Source organism: Cervus elaphus, chromosome 14 (genome assembly GCF_910594005.1).
Source record: "Cervus elaphus chromosome 14, mCerEla1.1, whole genome shotgun sequence".
Classification (NCBI taxonomy): Eukaryota; Metazoa; Chordata; class Mammalia; order Artiodactyla; family Cervidae; genus Cervus; species Cervus elaphus.
The window spans coordinates 25,855,854-25,876,752 of NC_057828.1; the positions used below are offsets into that span (position 1 = coordinate 25,855,854).

The following is a 20,899-nucleotide window of genomic DNA, read 5'->3' on the forward strand; positions in this document are numbered from 1 at the left end:
ATGCTGCAGGGTGACTAAGCCCACGCACAGCAAGTAGAGAAAGCCCACGTGCCGCAACAAAGACCCAGCACAGTCAGATTTTTAAAAAAATTAAATAAAAAATAAAAATCCCAAATTAGTGAGTTCATTTTTATATAATTATCTTTGAATTCATCCTATATCATATCAGAAGAGAATGAATAAAACTATCATTTTTAAAGGAACCATTAATATTCTGAACCAAACATCAGATACTCTATATGTATTACTTCAAATCAAATTAAAAAACAAATAAAAGTTTCCCTAAGTGTGAAAAGAGCAGATAATTGTCTAATTATAAGTCTAGCCCCAGAATCAGATTACCTAGGTTCATCCTGGATCCATCCCTTATCAGCTCTGTGACCCAGAACAGTTACCCCGTATTCATAAGCTCTAGCTCTCTTACCATAACATCATGGAAAATGACAGTACCTACAGTTAGTGGGATTGCTGTCAGCATGCTAAGTCCCCAGTGCCTGATACATAATAAGTTCTCAATGCCAGTCATCAGGATTTAGCTATTAAAATACTACAAAATATAAATAAAATATTGTATTTAAACCAATCAGCCTCAAAATTCTGGGGGAAGAAGCAACCCAAAAGACGGGACTGAACATGTTATCTACTGACAGGAGGAAGGAAGCAAAAAGAACTTCCACTTATCTACAACGTTCCAAAGGCTGCTAAAATCAACTATATATTAGATGATAAAAAAAAATGTTATAGTCTGGTACTTGGAATCATTGCTCAATTAGCTCTGTGGCAATATCCCCATCTTTGGTACTTAAACACCAAATAGCTACTTTATGATGTGCCAAGCACACTGCTAGGCATATATTAAGTCTTAAAATAGTACTAATCATTTGATTAACACTGTACAACTAATAGAAGATTTCTGTACACACATCAATTGAACAATTTAACAAATGTTCTGTTAAATACCCTGTGCCAAATCCTGTAGCTGAAACAGACAAAAATACAAACATATGAACTCCTTTTCTTTTTAAAGAATCTGTGATCTAGTGTAGGAGAGAGACAAATAAGTAACCGTCGTGGTGATGGCTGTAACTGACTACTAGGGGAACTCAGATGAGGCCGTAAAAGAGACGAAAAGCTATAGGGAGGCGTCATCTTAAATGAAATCTTACAAAAAGTGGCTAGAGGGACTGGTGGTTCCTCCACTGGATCTGTGGTTTGGACTTTGCTTTCTAATGCAGGGCTTCAGGTTTGAGTCCTGTACAGGGAGCTAAGATGACAACATGACTTGGGGCCAAATATTGTAACCAATTCAATAAAGACTTAAAAATGGTCCAGTTTTTTTTTTTTTTTTAAAGTGGCTAAAAACTTTTCAAAGGCAAAAAAAAGCCATTCAGATAGAGGTTATCACGTAACAACAACTAACATGTATTTAGCATTTCTATATGCTTAAATGCTTTATAGACATTAATTCACATAAGCATGACAAGGATCCCCTATCTCCCTCTCTTTACAAAGAAAAGTAGATTGCCTAGTTTACATCCCTTGCCTAGGATCACAGAGGGTTAAATGGAGGGGCGGAGGGGCGGGGTTTGAATTCGGTTCTGCCTAAGTTCCAGAGCCCATGCTGCCTAGTATTCTCCCATACTTACTCCTTCGGCCTCTGAATAAGGGTAAGATTAGGAAACAGCGGGGCTTACAAATAAGGCCAAAAGCAAGATTTCATTACATTAACATGGAAAGAGTCCCCTGATATTGAGATTTGGACTTTTTTTTTTTTGGTAACTTGGAAAAATACAGTTGCTCTTTGGCAATCTAAATTTGTTAGGCAATCCCTTTAGTCTGCTAATTTTTCTACTGCATAGAAAGCAACTGTCTTCTAATGGGCTGATGGTAACTAGGTCATCTGATTGATAAATGTCTTTTGTACGAGAAAGCAAAATGTGTAGTAAAGCTTATTGCTCTAAGGTTCACAATTCAATGTTAAAACTGCTATAAAAATGTTTATCAAATTACCACACTCTCTGGGAAACTGTGCAGAATTTAAAGTTGATGAAGAATTTAAAGTTCATGACCCTCATGAAGGTCAGCTAATCATGTATTCATTCATGCATTCAACAAACACAACACAGCATCTCTTCTGTGTTGGGCCCTGTGCTAAGTGCTGGACATACAAAAGCAAAATAAGCCTTCAAAGAGCTTGGTCTGTGCACAGAACCTCTGCTGAATGCTATTCAAAAGAAAACTATGTAAAATGTGCTGTTTCTCCTCCATACTGGTAAAAAGTACCCAGCTCCATTCACAAATGACTCATTCGATCAGTAGAAGACAGCAGAAATTTTGATTATCAGCCCCTGCAGAGACCCAGTTCTCTCCATAAAGCACAATTCAAAACATTCCAGGAAGAAAAAAACTCTGAGAAATACCTTCTTTTTACAAAACAGTAGTGCTCATGACGGTTTACCCATGTCTCAATGTCTCTGACTGAGGAATTTGTATTAACTGGAGGGAAAGAAAAATTAATCAGGCACCTCCCACTATCACATGAATACATTTCCCAAAGGGGTCATGGTACAAAGAGGTTAAAGGAAGGTGAAAGTGAAAAACAGAACTGTTACTTGGAGAGGTTACAGATATTTTTGAAGGTTGGTTTAGAATTCTCAGTATTGTTTACAACACTGTAAGAAAATGCACTCCAAATTTTAGTCAACTTAAAAATGAGAAACAGAAAAGGAAAAAAAAAAAATCAAAGACGGAAACATCCGTAAATATGGTACTACCTTCCGGCTATTGTTACTCAGTGTCAGTGATGTAAACTTTGTAGCCTCCTGACTTACCTCAGAATTCATCTGATACTGTTCTGCAGGCTGCTATTTGACAGCTACTGAAGTGTCAGAATCGTAGCACCTTACCAAGGTTATTTCTAATGTCCTCAAATATAAAAGCAGGTCAAGCACAATCTTCAAAAAAAGCTTATACTGAAAAAACAGCTGCTGAATGTCTAATAAAGATGCCATTCATATACAAAATTTTATTCAGGTGATCTTTCCTTCTGGTAACTTTTCTATGAGGGATGCTCTTCTTCAATCCATGTCATTATCAGTGTATTTTAATTGATTATTGATCAAGGTTGCGAATAACAAGAGCAATGGTGTTTTAACATTTGAGAACTAGGCCATTTAATGTCAATAAGGAACATTTACTATAAAACTTTAAGGTCTATAAATTTCTACATAACAGGAAGAAATAAGACACCAAATGATGATGGTCTGTTAGAATAAATAGATCAAAACCTTCTATAAGCCAGGGTGATTTGAAAGTCCTAAACTCTTGTATATGTTAAGACTTAAGTCAGTTGAAACTCGTTTGAAAAGATATAAGTTCGATGTAACTCATTTGAAAAGATCCCGATGCTAGGAAAGATCAAAGGCGGGAGGAGAAGGAGACGACAGAGGATGAGATGGTTGGATGGCATCACCGACTCTATGGATGTGAGTTTGAGTAAGCTCCGGGAGTTGGTGACGGACAGGGAAGCCTGGCGTGCTGCAGTCCATGGGGATGCAGAGTCGGACACGACTGAGTGACTGTGAAAAGGTTGGCTTAAAGCTCAACATTCAGAAAACTAAGATCATGGCATCTGGTCCCATCACCTCATGGGAAATAGATGTGGAGACAGTGGAAACAGTGTCAGACTTTATTTTTTTGAGCTCCAAAATCACCGCAGATGGTGAATGCAGTCATGAAATTAAAAGATGCTTACTGCTTGGAAGGAAAGTTATGACCAACCTAGACAGCATATTAAAAAGCAGAGACATTACTTTGCCAACAAAAGTCTGTCTAGTCAAGGCTATGGTTTTTCCAGTGGTCATGTATGGATGTGAGAGTTGGACTGTGAAGAAAGCTGAGCGCCGAAAAATTGATGCTTTTGAACTGTGGTGTTGGAGAAGACTCTTGAGAGTCCCTTGGACTGCAAGGAGATCCAACCAGTCCATCCTAAAGGAGATCAGTCCTGGGTGTTCATTGGAAGGACTGATGCTGAAGCTGAACCTCCAATACTTTGGCCACCTGATGCGAAGAGCTGACTCATTGGGAAAGACCCTGATGCTGGGAGGGACTGGGGGCAGAAGGAGAAGGGGACGACAGAGGATGAGATGGTTGGATGGCATCACCGACTCGATGGACATGAGTTTGAGTGAACTCCGGGAGTTGGTGATGGACAGGGAGGCCTGGCGTGCTGCGATTCATGGGGTCGCAAAGAGTCAGACACGACTGAGCAACTGAACTATCAAGGATGGACACTCAAGACATAAACTTCTTTAGGGCGATCAGGATCCAGTGTAGAAATTCCGAAAACCACACAAATCACCAAATCATCCAGTTCATCTAATAAGCCAAGTGGCATGCTTTTCAGTCAAAGGCTAGGCTATAAATTATGGGGTAATTGTATGTATTTCTCCTCCCATTTATTATATAAGTAAGTAGTAACCACCTAATCTCCAGAAAGCAATCCTTTACATGACACTGACATCAACCTCCTGTATCCTTTATCTGGCTTAGGTTCAATTCAACAACACTGATCAGAATATTAAGAAAATGACATCCACATCCATTGCCTTTACAAAACTGGAGTTACAGTCTCTTCTGCAGCATGGCCTCTCTAGGGAGCCTTAAAATTTCTGCAAAGAGATTAAAACAATGAATTAGGGATGACTAAAGTTTCAGGGTTGACCCCATTCTGAAAATGTGAGGCAGGCTGTCCATGGATGACGCTCTGAGGAATACTAGCTTCAAGGGTAAACTTCAATGCCAATAATCTGACCTAAAATCTCCTGTTTTCCTTTGCCTACCCTCATCCTTGTTTCTATTCTTTCACTTCATTTGCCTTTTAACTTACTGGAGGGCAGTCTTTAGCAGCACTGTCCAATAAAAATGTAACACAAGCCACATGCCACGTTAAACTGACTAGCAGCCATATTCGAAAAGTAGAAACAAGTTAACTTTAATATGCTTTATTTAATATGATATAGCCCCAAAACGTCATTTCAATATGTAATCACTATTAAGTTGTTCATGAGCTATTTCACATTGGTTCTCTGAGTGTAAGTCTTCAAGATCCAACACGTATTTTACACTCAGGGCACATCTCAGCTGGGACCAGGCACGTTCCGAGTGCTCCACCGCATAGTACAAGACAGCACAGGTCTAGAACAACTGTTAGGTGTCTGGTGTCAGCCTGCCTGGGTTTGATACCCAGCTTTACCCCTGAAGGGTCATATATCCTTAGGCAATTTAATCTCTTCCCTCTCAGCTTCCTCTTTAGCAAAATGGAGTTAATAACTGTATCCACTGTTGTTAGGGTTAAAAGAACAGTGCTTGGCACGTACACACCCTTGATGGCTGTTAAAATGATTAGTCTCCAAACACAGCACCCTCTTTCTTCATTCTTACTCTCTGCCTTTGCCTATCCCATATCTGTCAACTAATTTAAGCATTCCCATTTGTCTCCAGCTCTCCAAATTCACCTTCTCCTTCAGGACTTGGATTAATTGTTTATGAAGTTTTATTGCATCTATCAATGATCTTTCCCTCTTGTGAAACCATAGCATTTGATTATATTTTCCTTTCAGAATTACAAATTGTGTTGGGTCATTTGTTGTGTTGTTAACTTGTCTGATTGATCATAAATGTATACCGTGTCAATACGCTAACCATTTAAGCTTCGGGGGACAGGGAATATACATGCTGTGTGTGCTCAAACGCTCACACACACATATGCATCTCCAAGAACACTGTCGGTACTTAACTATTTATATCCATTTAGGATATCAAGTCTGAAAAGAACCTTTTTACCCAAAGGTTTCCCCATATATCCCTATAAAAGGAGGATATAAATTAATATATTCAAATATAGTAAGCAAATCAGATGTTGATTCTAAACATTTTACATTTCCACAGAAATACAAAAACATTTTATTTTTATAAACTTTATACACAAAGACTTTATATTCCAAATCAAAACCATCTTTTATAAATAAGCTTTCTATGTAAAATTATAAATACATATTGATAAATTTTGTAATTCTCTATTCCATTTTAATCACAAAAAATAATTAACAATCTTTAGATTGAGTTTTGATTAAGAATAGGAGAAACAACAAAAAAAAAAGAATAGGAGAAACAGAGTATCTTTGTTCTAATTCAAGTCTAAATGGCAGAATTTGACTATGTAAAAAAAGATGCTCTAGAAATATTGTTCAACATAGTTGGCCTAATATGGATTAATGGATCTTTGTATTTGATAGATACACACACAATGTATATTTCAACATTTCAAAACAACACTTGTATCATTACTTTAAAAAGATCTTGCATCAGTAAAGAAAAACCAATACATTCATTCAATTAGACATTTACTTTCAACCTGACTTTTTGGTAGGCTAGAAAAAATAATTACAAAGAACACTGAGTTCCCAAATAAACACCGTATCATTTTGAAGGCAAAAAAGAACACCCACATCACTCTCAAAATGTGTCTGTATTCTATTATGCAAATATTCTTTTTGCCAACAGTGAATAAAACAGGTTATACTCAAAACAGCTAAGAAACAGCAAATATTGCCTATTGGAGACATCTAAAATTAGATCATGAGACTGCTTCCCTAGGTTTGTTACTTCAGTGCTGACTCACGTGCCAGATGCTGCTCCTAAAGCAGTAATTTTACAACTATAGCAAGGCAGGACAGCATCAGCTCTATTTCAAATGTCCATGTTTCAACTGGACTTTCCCACCTCATTTCCAGTGCAGCCTACTGAAAAAAACGGCAGTTTCAAGTACATGAGACACGACTACCGAGCCTGTGTCTGAGAGCACGGAGCCCCAACTACTGAAGCCCTCGTGCTCTGAGAAGCCGCTGCAGTGAGAAGCCTGCGCACTGCACCCGGGGAGTAGCCCCTGCTCACCACAGCTAGGGAAAAGCCTGAACAGCAAGAAGACCCAGTACAGCCAAAAACAAATTAAAAAAAAAAACAGTAACAATAAAGTCTGCCAGTTTAGATTACTATGTTAGTTCTAATTACTTTGCCATTACTACCTCATTTGCTAAAATTACCCCTCACTCTTATTTTATACCACACCTTGAATCATACTTGCTCTCTATTTGAACAAAATTCCTAAGCTTATCTCCAATCAACTTATATGATGTAGAGAGAATTAAACATGAGCAAAATGAAGTTATAAGTATTAGTAATAAAAAGCAACAACCTCCTCACTGACAAGTAATTTGACTTTTCAATCATTTTTTAATACATATCACTGAAGAGGACTATTTTGAACTGTCCAGAATAATTGGCAGCATAAACTCTTATTCTTACCCTTATAAGGTAAATGAACAAAACCAATGACTTTAAAACATAAAATGTAACTACAACTTCCTCTAGGGAGAATTCTTCCCTGAAGAGATTAGATTATACTAGTATTAAAAAAACTGTTCAGCTTCTCACTTGATATCATCAGTCACTTATAGTTACTGAAACCTTCAAACTATGGAGAAAACATTATAATTCAAGCATCAAGAAATAATAGATGTCTTTTAAGGTATATTTTCAATGAATGAATTATTTTACCAACAAAAGCTTAAATGAGAAATTCAACTTTTGCTTTTCACAATTCTATTTAATTTAAAATATACATTATTCCAATTTGCTTCTGAACAGTCTGTCATCATAACTGAGTAATAGTTTCACATTTAAAAAGAACCTGAAGCTAAAAAGGAAAATGAATTCTAGAAGTGGGCAATTAATTTGACAGTATTTGCTTTCCTCAATATGAGTACGTCAAGATCAAAAACTAAATGGGAAACTGAGATCATTAAATGTTAGGAAAAAGAAAATTTAATCTCCATGGTCTAAGAAAAGATCTTACTAGCACTGAAGCAAATTCATTTCCGTTCTTCTAAAACAGGAAAAAAGAGAATGTACTTGTTTCTATAAAGAGCACCAACCTCCAGAACCTATAACTTGCAAATAATTCGTAGGTTCAACAATTTTAGTTGGCTCTTCTTGGCCAAGCCACAGAAAGCATCACATAGCAATACAAAGGGGAAAAAAAAAAAGACTAAAGAATAGAGAAGCTGCTTAATTTCCTATGCCTCAGGATTATTCATCTTTTTCTATTTCTAAAGAAATGGAAAATGGGAATATAAATTTTATATTAGCATATTCCTCTCAGCACATAAAAATATGCAGCAATCTAAAATGAGGAGGCTATCCCATTTTCAACAAACAGGAGTTTCTTTCAAAACACCATGATTAAATCAGACTAGGTCTGTAAGGTCCCTTCCAGTTCCAGATTTCTAAGGACTCTTGTTATCAAATAAATGGCCTCCTACATCACACAAGGAGAATGTTTTGACAGTTCAAAAAAGGACAGAACTGAAAATATCTTTAGGCAGAAACAGAATGTATCCTCTTGCTCTAAAGGGCTTCCCTGGTGGCTCAGATGGTAAAAAAAAAATCTGCCTACAATGCAGGAGACCCAGGTTTGATCCTGTGGTGGAGAAGATCCCTTGGAGAAGTGAATGGCTATGCACTCCAGTATTCTTGCCTGGAGAATTCCATGGAGAGAAGAGAAGTGCATAGACTTGCAAAGAGTTGAAGACAACAGAGCAACTAACACTTTCACTTTTCTTGCTCTAAATAAAGTTAAAAAAAAAAAAAATCAACAAGTATGCTTCTTTTGCTCCAAATCTAAGAAATCTTTAGACCCATCCTAAGAAAAATGATAAAAACAAACTGTAGACTTGAAGAAATTTAATATGCCCCATTCTTTCTACTCATTTTATTTTTTAAAGGAAGTCAGTGACTAAGGGCAACAATATATTTTGTATATTAGACAGAACTTATATATCTTTTATTGTTGTTTCCTATAACTTCATGTGTTATGAATTTATTACATCCAAAGCAGCAGAAAGTAACAAAAGATCAGGGAAGGTAGGAGAAGGGGACGAGAGAGGATGAGATGGTTGGATGGCATCACCAACTCAATGGACATGGGTTTGGGTAGACTCCAGGAGCTGGTGATGGACAGGGAGGCCTGGTGTGCCGCGGTTCATGAGATCGCAAAGAGTCGGACACGACTGAGCGACTGAACTGAACTGAACAGGGAATGTAAATAAGGGTGAAGGTATATAAATACTGCTCACCAAAGCTAATTTCTGCAAATTCTAAAGCCAATTCAGTATCTTCCTTACTTAATCAATTCTAATATGATTGTCCTTGTGAGAAAACTTTCCTTATAGTTAAGGTAAATTCTTCCAATACCAGCTTAATCTTGCTATTACTTGTTGCTTTAAAAAAAAAAACACAGGTAAAGTCTGATAATAATGTTAGCATTGCCTAAGAACCATTTTTCATTTACTGGAAGAGCAAAAATCAAAGAAACTGATAACACAGGAAGATGACAAGTGTGGGTGTAAATGAACATTTCTGTTTACCACGGATAGGAATAAACCTGACCAATTTTTAGACTGTGACTGTGCTCAACAACTAAAATGTGAATTTCTATTATCCAGCAATTCCAATCCCAGAAATTTACATACAGAAATATTAACATCATAGGTAAAGCATGTATAAGGATGGTTACTGGAACATTTTCTTGTAGCAAAAATATTGGAAATAATCTAAATTTCATTGACAGGGGAATGTTTAACTAAAACCTGGTAGTCTTCACTGAAATACTGTACAGACATTAGGGGAAAAAAATGCTACAGTTATATACACAGCTTGAAAAAAAAATTGACATTTTTTGACTCCGTCAAAACAGTTGACATTAAAAATTAACCAAAAAAGTTCCAGAATATACATTTTACAAAAATGAGGCCATAATTTAAAATGTAAAATAGATAAATAAAACACCCAACAGCATGTATGTTTACTGTCTAAGCATAAAGTCTGGAAGATTCTCACTAAGGCAGCACTTTATAATGATAGAATTTTCCGTAATGATGGTGGTGTTATGTATCTGTGCTGTCCATTAGGTAGCCACTAGGTAAGTACATGTGGCCACTGAAACATAATTAGTATGACTGAAAAACTGAACTGCTACTTTTACTTAATTTCTATTAATTTATACTTAACCAGCCACACGCAGTTAGTGGCCACTATGCTAAAAAGCTTAAGGCTAACGTTTTAACATCTGGAAGGGGGGATATAAGTAGCTAGAAGACAGATTTTATGTCTGATTTTATACACTTAAAAAAAATAGAGGCGATGTAATAATAGGTTATTATCTCTCTTGACCTGAGAGTCTCTCTTCTGAAGAATTTATATGTGAGGCTTAGGCTCACATGATACAAAGAAAAATGATCTGTGTTCAAAGAACTGTTTTTTGGTCACCTTTCCAAAGGAGCAATATGGTATGGCAGACACCTAAGAATTTCAAGAAATCCTTCTCATGAGGAAAGTTCATTTAGGGTCTCGATAGTCCCAAATGATATTAACACGGTAGTCACACAGAAACACTTGCTGTCGTACAGATCCAGAACTGTCACTGGGTAGACCATTAAATACCATCTGAAGAATACCAATCTAAGTTACCTCCTTTTTTGACAGACCACTACAAAGGCCACCCAACCGGTCATTCTATTTCCACTTTCACCCACCATTCCCATTCATTCTCCTCTTTGCTAACAAAGAAATGCCTTTCAAATATTAACCTGGTTGTCCTATTTCTCAGTTCAAATTCCTTGTATAGGTTGCCACTGCTATGTTTCTCAAGTTTCAAACTCCATCACCACTGCGACTGCCTTGAAGGTGAAAGTGAAGTCGCTCAGTCGTGTCTGATTCTCTGCGACCCCATGGACTGTAGCCTACCAGGCTTCTCCATCCGTGGGATTTTCCATGCAAGAATACTGGAGTGGGTTACCATTTCCTTCTCCAGGAGATCTTCCCAACCCAGGGTTTGAACCTGCGTCTCCCGCATTGTAGGCAGACGCTTTACCATCTGAGCCACCAGTCCTGTCTTTACTTCTGAAGACCCTGATCTAGAGTTGAATGAACATCTCCCAAATGATTACCTACCTCTAACTCTGAACTACAAAACCTACCCTTTTCAGAGCCACCAAATCCACCTCTCTGCAAATCAAATCTTGAAATGCTATACTTTTGCCTTACATCAGTGGTTACCCTCTGCCTATAGCAGAGATGCCCAGGGAACTGCAAATGGATTACAGATGAGCCAAGACATTGATCCTCTCAGCTCTCAGGATAGCTTGGTAGGGTCTGGGGCTACTGGAACTTTTAGCAGGTCACTTCTCACGATGAACAGCTTTGTTTTACATTTTATGACCTATTTCTTTATTATCATACTAATTTATATATTTTATTGTTAACACACAACATAAAAGCTAATATAACCATTTTTAAGTGCACAGTAGTGTTTACTGACATTGTTGAGAAACAGAGCTTCAGAACTTTTCCATCTTGCAAATTTGAGACTGTAATACTCATTAAACAAGACTCCTTTCCTCCTCTCCCTAGCTCCTAGTAACTACCATTCTACTTCCTGTTTCCATGAATTTAACTACTTTAGGTAACTCATATAAATGGAATCGTACATTGATTTTTTCTGACTGGCTAATTTTTCACACAGCATAATGTTCTCAAGGTCACTCATATTATCACATGTGATATGATTTCCTTCTTTTTAATGACTGAATAATATTCCATCTTACAGACCCCATTCCTTTCATCCACCAATGGACATTTCAGTTGGTTCCACTCCTTGGCTTTTATGAACTATCCCTCTATGAACATGGGTGTGCAAGTATCTCTTCTAGATACTATTTTCAGTTCTTTTGGTTATACACCCACAAGTGAGATTGCTCAAGCATATAGTAATTCTATTTTTTATTTTTAGAGGAAACTCCATACTGTTTTCCATAGCAGTTGCACCATTTTACAATCCTATCAACAGTGTATAGAGTTCCAGTTTCTCTATATCCTTGCCAACACTTGTTATTCTGTTTTTATTTTTTTAACAGAAGCCAAGCTAGTGAGTATAAGGTGATACCTTATTGTGGTTTTCATTTGCATTGCTCATGATCAGCGATACTGTGTATCTATCATATGCTTACTAGTCATTTCTAAAACATCTTGGAGAAGGCAATGGCAACCCACTCCAGTACTCTTGTCTGGAAAATTTTCATGGATGGAGGAGCCTGGTAGGCTGCAGTCCATGGAGTTGCTAAGAGTTGGACATGACTGAGTGACTTCACTTTCACTTTTCACTTTCATGCATTGGAGAAGGAAATGGCAACCCACTCCAGTGTTCTTGCCTGGAGAATCCCAGGGACGGGGGAGCCTGATGGGCTGCTGTCTATGGGGTCGCACAGAGTCAGACACGACTGAAGCGACTTAGCAGCAGCATAACATCTTTGGAGAAAAATCTATTCAAGTCTTTGCTCAGTTTTTACTTGTTATATTTTGCTGTTACTTGGCTATAGGAATTCTTTATATATTGTGGATACAGATCCTTTATCATATATATGATTTGCAAATATTTTCTCCCATTCTGTAGGCTGCACTTTCACTTTGTTGACCGCATCTTTCAATTCACTGAAGTCAAGGTTTGATATAGCCGCATTTACCTATTTTTGCTTTTTTGCCTGTATTTTTGGTGTTCTAACCAAAAACCCACTGCCAAATCCAATGTCATGAATTTTCCCCCTGATGCTTTCCTCTATGAGTTTTATAGTGTTAAGTCTTATATTTAGGTCTTTAATCCATTTTTTTGTTAATTTTTGAGTGTGGTATAAGATAAGGGTCCAACTCTATTCTTTTGTATTTGGATACGCAGTTTTCCCAATACCATTTGTTGAATAGACTGTCCTTTCCCCCTTGAGTGGTCTTGACACCCTTGTCAAAAATCCTTGTCAAAAAACCTGATCATATATGCAAGGGTTTATATCTGAGCTCTCTAATCCATTATTCCATTACTCTGTCTTTATGCCAGTACCACATTTTTGATTACTATAGTTTTGTATACATTTTGAAAATAAAAAAAGTAAAGTCCTCCAACTTCTTTCTCCTTCTTCAAAATTGTTTTCACTATTCAGGGCCTAGGTCTCATTTTTTATGCATGGCACAATAAAAAAAAAAAAAAAAAACTGAGAACGACAGCTCCACAGAATGTCTTCAAGCTTTTTGATTATATACACCCCAAAAGAATTTTTCAATAATATGTACCTCCTGCATAAAAATGTAATTTCTGATATACCAAACATGGATATTTTAATATAGTATTTATATCATCCTTTTAAATTTATTCAGTGGATTCTAAATACTTCTGGGAAATAATACCCACAAATACTCACTTTAAAACTATGATTAGTATCTCTAACAATAATTTTCTAAGTTCTTTTTTCTCACTGAATTCTTATCTCCATTTTATTTCCTCCACAGAATGCTATTTTTATGTAATACAGATATGTATCATCAGTCTGAAAATTTCTCTGCAAAAAGAGTTGAGAATTGACAAGAAAGTTTTCTTGGGATCTAAGGCTCTAAGTATTAAGTTATCCTACTTGTTTTATTACAATTATTATTAGAAGCAGGTAACTGAAAAAACATACATTATTACAAACTTTGAGAAATTATTATTAAACATAAATAGTGAATATTATTTGGAAATCTCTTGTTGAGATGGATGGGGGTGGAGTTACAGAGACTTAAACACAAATTTTTGCTTAAATGCTTTGGAAGCAACTTACTATAATAATATTTAAAACGTGTGAGAAGTAAGCCTTCGTGCAGTAAAGCAGAAGGTAGGGTGAGAAAGTAGGCATTTACACAGGTGCATCTGGAAACTAATCTATTTAAAACTGTCTGTTCCCAAGTAACCCTGAGCAAATTTCCTTTAATTCCTAAGTATTCTTATTTCCTTTCTACTGCATAAAATCTAAATTCCTCTGCCAATCTCTCTCCTCACCCTACAATATCCCACTCTTCCAGCAAAATTTACTATCTGCATCTTTCTGAACCCCATACTGTTTCACATCCCTTGCCTGGCCATTTTCTCTCCACCTGAACCTCTGTGAAACTATTAAGACATGGTGAAAATAACAGTTCCTTCATGAAGACTTTTCTGAGTCCACTACATAGCACGAGCCAACACTCCTTCATTCTCCAACTATCATATGCCAAATTATAGCACAGCACCTCTAACTCTTCTTTTACATACTTATCTCCTTTATTGGCTCAAAGGTCCTTGAGGAGAGGGACCTATTTTATTTACCTTTAGGACTACTTTGTATGTAGTAGATGCTCAATAAGTACCAGCTGAATAAAGGAATTAACTAGTCATGTGTCAGTTTTGTCACTGACAGAAATTTATCTCCTAAGACCCTCTTCCAACCTTAAACAGCTACTGAAGTGCAGTAACCAAAAATTTTCTGAAATTCTTATAAATATTCTACTTTCAGATTACTTTTCTCTCCCTACTATGATCACAAACAAATGAAAGCATTTCACTCAGTATTAAAAAAAAAAATGGGTACTTTATATGATTTATAATATTCCAAATTGAGTCCATGACTTTAGGTTATCCTAAAAAGCATACTCTTCTTAGTGACTGGACAAAAACAAACTTTAATTGATGATTCCAAGGTAATTTCCCGTATGCTTTATCTTCTTCTATCTTTCTGATAAAAGAGCAAGAAGGAAGGTAGAGGCTGCTCTACCTCATTAGAATGTTAACAGAAAATTAACTTACTATTAGGTAAATTAATGTGCTCAGTTGTGCCCGACTTTTTGCGACTCCACGGACTGCAGCTTGCCAGGCTCCTCTGTCCATGAGGATGCTCCAGGCCAGAATACTGGAGTGGATTGCCATGCTCTCCTGCAGGGGATCTTCCCAACCCAGGGATCTAATCCAGGTCTCCTGCACTGCAGGCAGATTCTTCACCAACTGAGCCACCAGGGAAGCCCAGGTAAATTAACAGATTCACAATATTATAGTACATAAATTACTTCCAAATAGTCTGATTCTCCCTATCTGTACATGTATTTCTTTTATTTTTTTGTCTAAAAAAATGAAAATGAAAGTCACTCAGTTGTGTCTGATTCTTTGCAACCCCACGGACTGCAGACCACCAGGTTCCTCTATCCATGGAATTCATCCAGAATACTGGAGTAGGTAGCTGTTCCCTTCTCCAGGGGATCCTCCCAACCCAGGGATCGAATCCAGCAATTATAAGTATCAGAAAACTCTGGTATAGAAATCCAATCTCCTGGAAATCATGTCACTGTAGGCCAGGTTATAGGCCAGGCCCATCTCCAAAATTTCAAAATATGAGAGCAAATTTTATGTCTAAAACAGCATCTGATTGAGTAGAACCAGTTATTAACTGCTTGCAATGTGGGAGACCCGGGTTTGATCCCTGGGTTGGGAAGATCCTCTGAAGGAGGGCACAGCAACCCACTCCAGTATTCTTGCCTGGAGAATCCCATGATCAGAGCAGCCTGGCAGGCTATAGTCCATGGGGTCGCAAAGAGCCGGACATGACTGAGCAACTAAGCAGAGGAACTAAACAATTATTAACATTTATTAGTATTAATTAATGTAAACACTGGGAAGTAGGGTTCAAGATCTCTTTTAAAGCAATAGAGGACAGTCTCATTTTACAGTTGATGATACAAAATAACATAAAGTCATACTGTTATTTATTCTCTGACAATTCAAACACAGAGGTGTAGTTTTGAGTTCAGGGTGCCCAGTACTAGGTCTCACTTTGTCAACAGCAGCCATCTACACTAAAAAAAGAAACAAACAAAACAAACAAAAACATTAAACCAACAGACAAGTCTTCAAAATTATCAGCTGCCTAGGACGAATCATGACAAGTTATTCAGTTTTTGTTTTTGTTTTGCGGGAGGGGGTTGTTTACATATCCTCCAGAGATGAGCTGGTATAAGAAATTAAACTATATAAGCTTGAGGCTTTCCTGGTGGTCCAGTGGTTAAGAATCCACCTTGTAATGCAAGAAACTTAAGCTCTATCTCTGATTGGGGAACTAAGATCCCACACTCAGCAGAGCAGCAGAGCCCACACACCCCAACTACTAAGCCTGAGTGTCACAACTAGAGAATCTGTGCTTTGCAACGAAAGATCCTTCATGATGCAAAGAAGATCAGTCATGCAGCAACCAACAAGAGCAAACAAATATTTTTTAAAAAGATACATACTAAAAGCAAAACTATATAAGCTAAATAAAATGATCTCATGATTTCTATTTCTCAATAAAATCATCACTCACAACACTAACAAAGTGAAGAAAAGCAAAACCAAATACCACATCACTTCGTTTTTACAATGTAAATTTTCACCCTCACAAAAATGTAGGTTCAGATTTTCTTAATAATGAACTCTTCACAAAGTCTGATGTTTTGTAAAAGATGGCCAGAATGATTACTGAGATCTGTAAACCAGTCATTCCAAGAATTCCAAGTAAACTATTTACAACAGGACAAGCTATTTTTCAGACTTTCATTTCTAAATTAAAGCACCATTTTAACTGTAAAATACAGATCTGGCAAAGGGGTTCACTGATTAAGAGGTTCTTTCTCCACTTATTTTCCACTTGAATTGCTAGCAGCCGCAATAATACCAACATACATATACCAAAGAATTTTATTTAAAAGGGTAATAAATTAAATCATATTTGAAAACCCACAGGCATATGATACATTAAGCTGATGTCTGGGGTATGATTATATTCCCAAACGCCTGGATCAAATTCATAGCCTATGGCTACTCTTCACTGTGTGACCCTGCACAAGTATTCAATCTGTACCTGCTCACATTTTAGCATTCATAACTGTGCCATACAACATGGCAGCCACCAGCCATATCTGACTACTTAAATTTAATTAAATTTAAGTAAAATTTAAAATTCTGTTCCTCAGCAGCAACTGCCCCATTTCTACGGTTAGTTCTGGCAAGAAACGACCATACTGGACAATATAGACTTGGTGATGAACATAAACAAGATGAAATGACTGCAAGTAACAAATGAGAAAAGGGGAACAGTGATGTCTCTTTTAGATGACATACTCAAAAAAGGTCTCTCCAAGATGCACTGAGCATGCAAGGATCTGCAAAGAACATCCAAGGTGGGGACAAGAGCAAGGGCAACGGTCTCAGGTACAAATGAGCTTGGTGGGTTTCCCTTGAGGCTCGGATGGTAAAGAATCTGCCTGCAATGAGGGAGACCTGGGTTCGATCCCTGGGTTGGGAAGATCCCATGCAGGAGGGCGTGGCAACCCACTGTAGTGGTTTTGCCTGGAGAATCCCATGGATAGAGGAGCCTGGCAGGCTACAGTCCATGGGGTCGAAAAGAGCTGGACACGACTGAGCGACTAAGCACATCACAGCGTTAACAACTAAAGTGTCTGAAGCATAAGAAATAAGGGGAGAAGAATATGAGGTACAAGCAGCAGCAGGAAGTGGCGCCTCATGGTCCTTTAAGCCATGCGAGAACTTTGGATTTTATATTAACTGCAAATGAAACCACAGACAGTTATAGAGAGAAGACTGTTATGATTAAATTGTTTAAAAGTTCACTTTGACAGCTTTTGGAACTAACTCCAAGAAACCATTAACAAGTCTACAAATTAACAAGTCTAGAGAGGGTATGGAGAAAAGGGCACCTTCTTACACTGTTAGTGGGAATAAAAGTTGGTTCAGTCACTATGAAAAACAGTATGGAGGTTCCTCAAAAAAAAACAAAAACAAAAACAAAAACAAAACCTAAAAATAGAACCGACTTATGACCCACCAGCAATCCCACTCCTGAGGATATACCCAGACAAAACTGTAATTCAAAAAGATACATGCACCCCAAGTTCACAGCAGCACTATTTGCAATAGCCAAGACATGGAAACAATCTAAATGTCCACTAAGACATGAACGGATAAAGAAAATGTGGTGTGTATATATAATACATATGTATATATACACACACAACAGAATATTACTCAGCCATTAAGAAGAATGAAATAATGCCATTTGTAGCAACATGGATGGACCTAGAGATGATCATACTAAACAAAGTAACTCAGAAAAAGACAAATACCATATATCACACGTGAAATCTAAAATACAACACAAATGAACATATCTACAAAACAAAAACAGACTTACGGACACAGAATAGACTTGTGGTTGCCACAGGGGAGGGGGCTAGGGGCACGAAGGATTGGGAGACTGGGATTAGCCGATGCAAACTATCATACATAAGAAAAAAACCAAAACCAACAGTAGAAGCAGAAAGATCTATTAAAAGAAGAGTAGTTTCACTGAGTAGGTGAGAGAAGATGGTGGCCTGGACAAGGGGAGTGGCAATGGGATAGAGGAAATGTGTTCTTTCCTCTGCATCCTTTATCTACAGTCCTATGTCCACCATAGTTCACAACCTGGGTCCTTGGAAGAGGCAAATTTATTTTTTAACTCCTCTCCTGCCGTTCCCCTGAAACTGTCCTAAGGTCCTAGTCACCTCCATCCTCCCAAAGCCAATGAACACTTTTCCATCCTCATCTTAGCTGATCTCTGCTGCATTCACAACTACTGACCACTCGTCCCTTTCATCAGATTCTCTCTCACTTCTGCGGCATTACTTTCACCTAGTTTTCCTCTCTGTTAAGTCTTCTTCCCATTCACCTCTATTTGACTTAAACTTCAGTGCTCCTCTATGGTTACATCTTCAGGCCTGCATTCATTTCACTATATTCATAACCCTTGAGATGGACTGACACTTTTTACTGGTAACTCCTGAGTTCACACCTCAAGGCCAGGGATCTTTATTAAGTTTTAGACCTGTTCGACTGGACACTGCATACATTTAAAACTGGACAAACTAGAAGCATTTAAGATGTAAAAGATCCAAAACCGATCTCCTTCATTCCCTTTCATTAGAAACTCTTGCCCAAGTCAAAAGCCAAAGGCATCCTCACCTCCCTCTCACTCACCAGCTACAACCCCCAGCACCAGATCTTCATTAGGTCCTGCAGATTCTATCTTAAAATCTTCCTGATCTAGCCGCTGATCTCAAGTCCTACTGAAGCTACTTTAGTCCATGCTTGCATCACTTTTGCATGGGTTACTGAAATATCCTCAGAAAGAAGTTCCCTGCTTCCTATCTCTCCTCCATACTGCTGCCAACACACTTAACAGGTATGTAAGAACTTTGCCGATTCCATTAAGTACAAATTTCATCACATCATTCCTTTGTTTAATGTCTTCAGATGCATCTGACTCCCTTCCCAAGGCTTCTCATGATCATGCTCCTTATTACCTTTGAGGCTCTTTTCCTCACACCCTGCTCTTCAGTCATTCAGCCTTTCTTAGCCAAATACCATGCCATTTCAGGTCTCCCTTCTGCTACACATGCTATTCCCTCTCCCCTATTCATCTAAGCACCACTTCAAAGGCAGACTTAAGTACCCCCACTTCAAGGACTGTATCTCCTAGTGCCATATGTATAAATATGGTTCACACTGTACGGTAGGGGTTAACTTATTTGTCCCAGTAAACTATACTGCTCCTGAAGAGGACAGAGACCATCAGTCTCACTTGATTGGCAGCACCATCGACCGGCACAGAGCTAATATTCATAAACAGGTGTGATTTGATACCTTCTAAATTTTCAAAACGGAGAGAAACTTATTTAGTGGGCTTTTCATCACCATTCGAATATAGCACAAAGTAACTTTGGACATACGGCTTTGCAGTAAAATGGAAACACAAAACAACTGACACACAAAACATAGCCTCTTGAAAAGGTAAAACGTAGGAAATTCTGAGGAATTCTGCGGCAGCTAATAAACAGACTTGGAGTTTTACACTACGTGGGCAAGTCACACTGTTTGATGATAATAACAGGCAGAAGGCTTCTCATCTCATTAACTTTTCATGGCCAAGCTGCTGTGATTTTAACTCCTGATGTGGCTTCTCACTCCCCGACGGGTTATTTTCCTTTATTTGGGAGCCTCCAAACTCACCACCTAAGAAGTCTCTCACTTGTCAATCACTTATTTTCTAAACCTGAATGGGAAGAAAGGGGATGGAAGAAGGCAGAGTGTGGGCGATGGCAGACACTTTCGGAAAAGGGAAGCAGCAGAAGGCCACACAGTCCCAAACACGGAGGAGCATTGGGGGTTCAGGCGAAACCAGGCTAGCGCGCTGACAGCTGGCGAGGAGTGGGGAGGAGGATGCGATCCCGGGGCAGGCGGTGTGGAACCGGGGACCCCGGGCCGGAGGAAGGGGAGACGGAGAAGAGACTCAGAGAGAAAACTAGGAGTTGGGGGTGGGGAAGTGGGCTAGGCAGAGAGCAGAGCAAGCTAGACGCAGTGTTCGGCCAGAGGGCGGAGTGGCTTAGGCGAGAGGAAGACAACACCGACGCAGTCGGGGCAGGCGGACGCGGCTTCAGGACCCACGGCAGGGGATCCGCGCGGAGAGGAAAGGGGAGGCAAGGGAGGAACTAGGAGCGCCGGGGCGGGCAGGAGACCCGAGCCCGCCGCGCCTGTCCCGCGGGCGGAGGCGGGGAAGGGAGCGGCGAGGCGGGGGCACTTACTGGGGTCCCTCCTCACGGCGCCGCTGGGGGTCTCCTCCCGCAGATGAGGGAAGAGGAAGTCCCGGGCGGCCTGGAGGTCCTGGAAGGAGCAGAACTGGACAATGGAGCAGGCCATGGCTCCGGGAACCCCGCTGGGGCATTCACCTTACCTCACCACGCCCTGGCCCCCGCCACCCCGCCGCGGCTCCAGCCGCCACCGCGGAGCCCGGAGAGCTTCAGCCGCGCAGGGGGCGGGGAAACCAAACCGGAAGCTGTCAGCGCCCTCGGTTCCGCCGCCCGA

At 38.9% G+C, this 20,899-nt stretch overlaps 1 protein-coding gene across 1 annotated transcript in view; it reads right to left on the bottom strand.

Moving 5' to 3' along the window:
• RAB3GAP2 (RAB3 GTPase activating non-catalytic protein subunit 2) overlaps positions 1-20,871 on the bottom strand; it is a 103,585-nt gene extending 82,714 nt beyond the window's left edge. Inside the window, exon 1 of the mRNA XM_043924072.1 lies at positions 20,620-20,871. Coding sequence (XP_043780007.1) covers positions 20,620-20,734 — 115 coding nt within the window. The 5' untranslated portion in view covers positions 20,735-20,871. The remainder of the gene's footprint in view (positions 1-20,619) is intronic.
• Between the last annotated feature and the right edge of the window lie 28 nt (positions 20,872-20,899).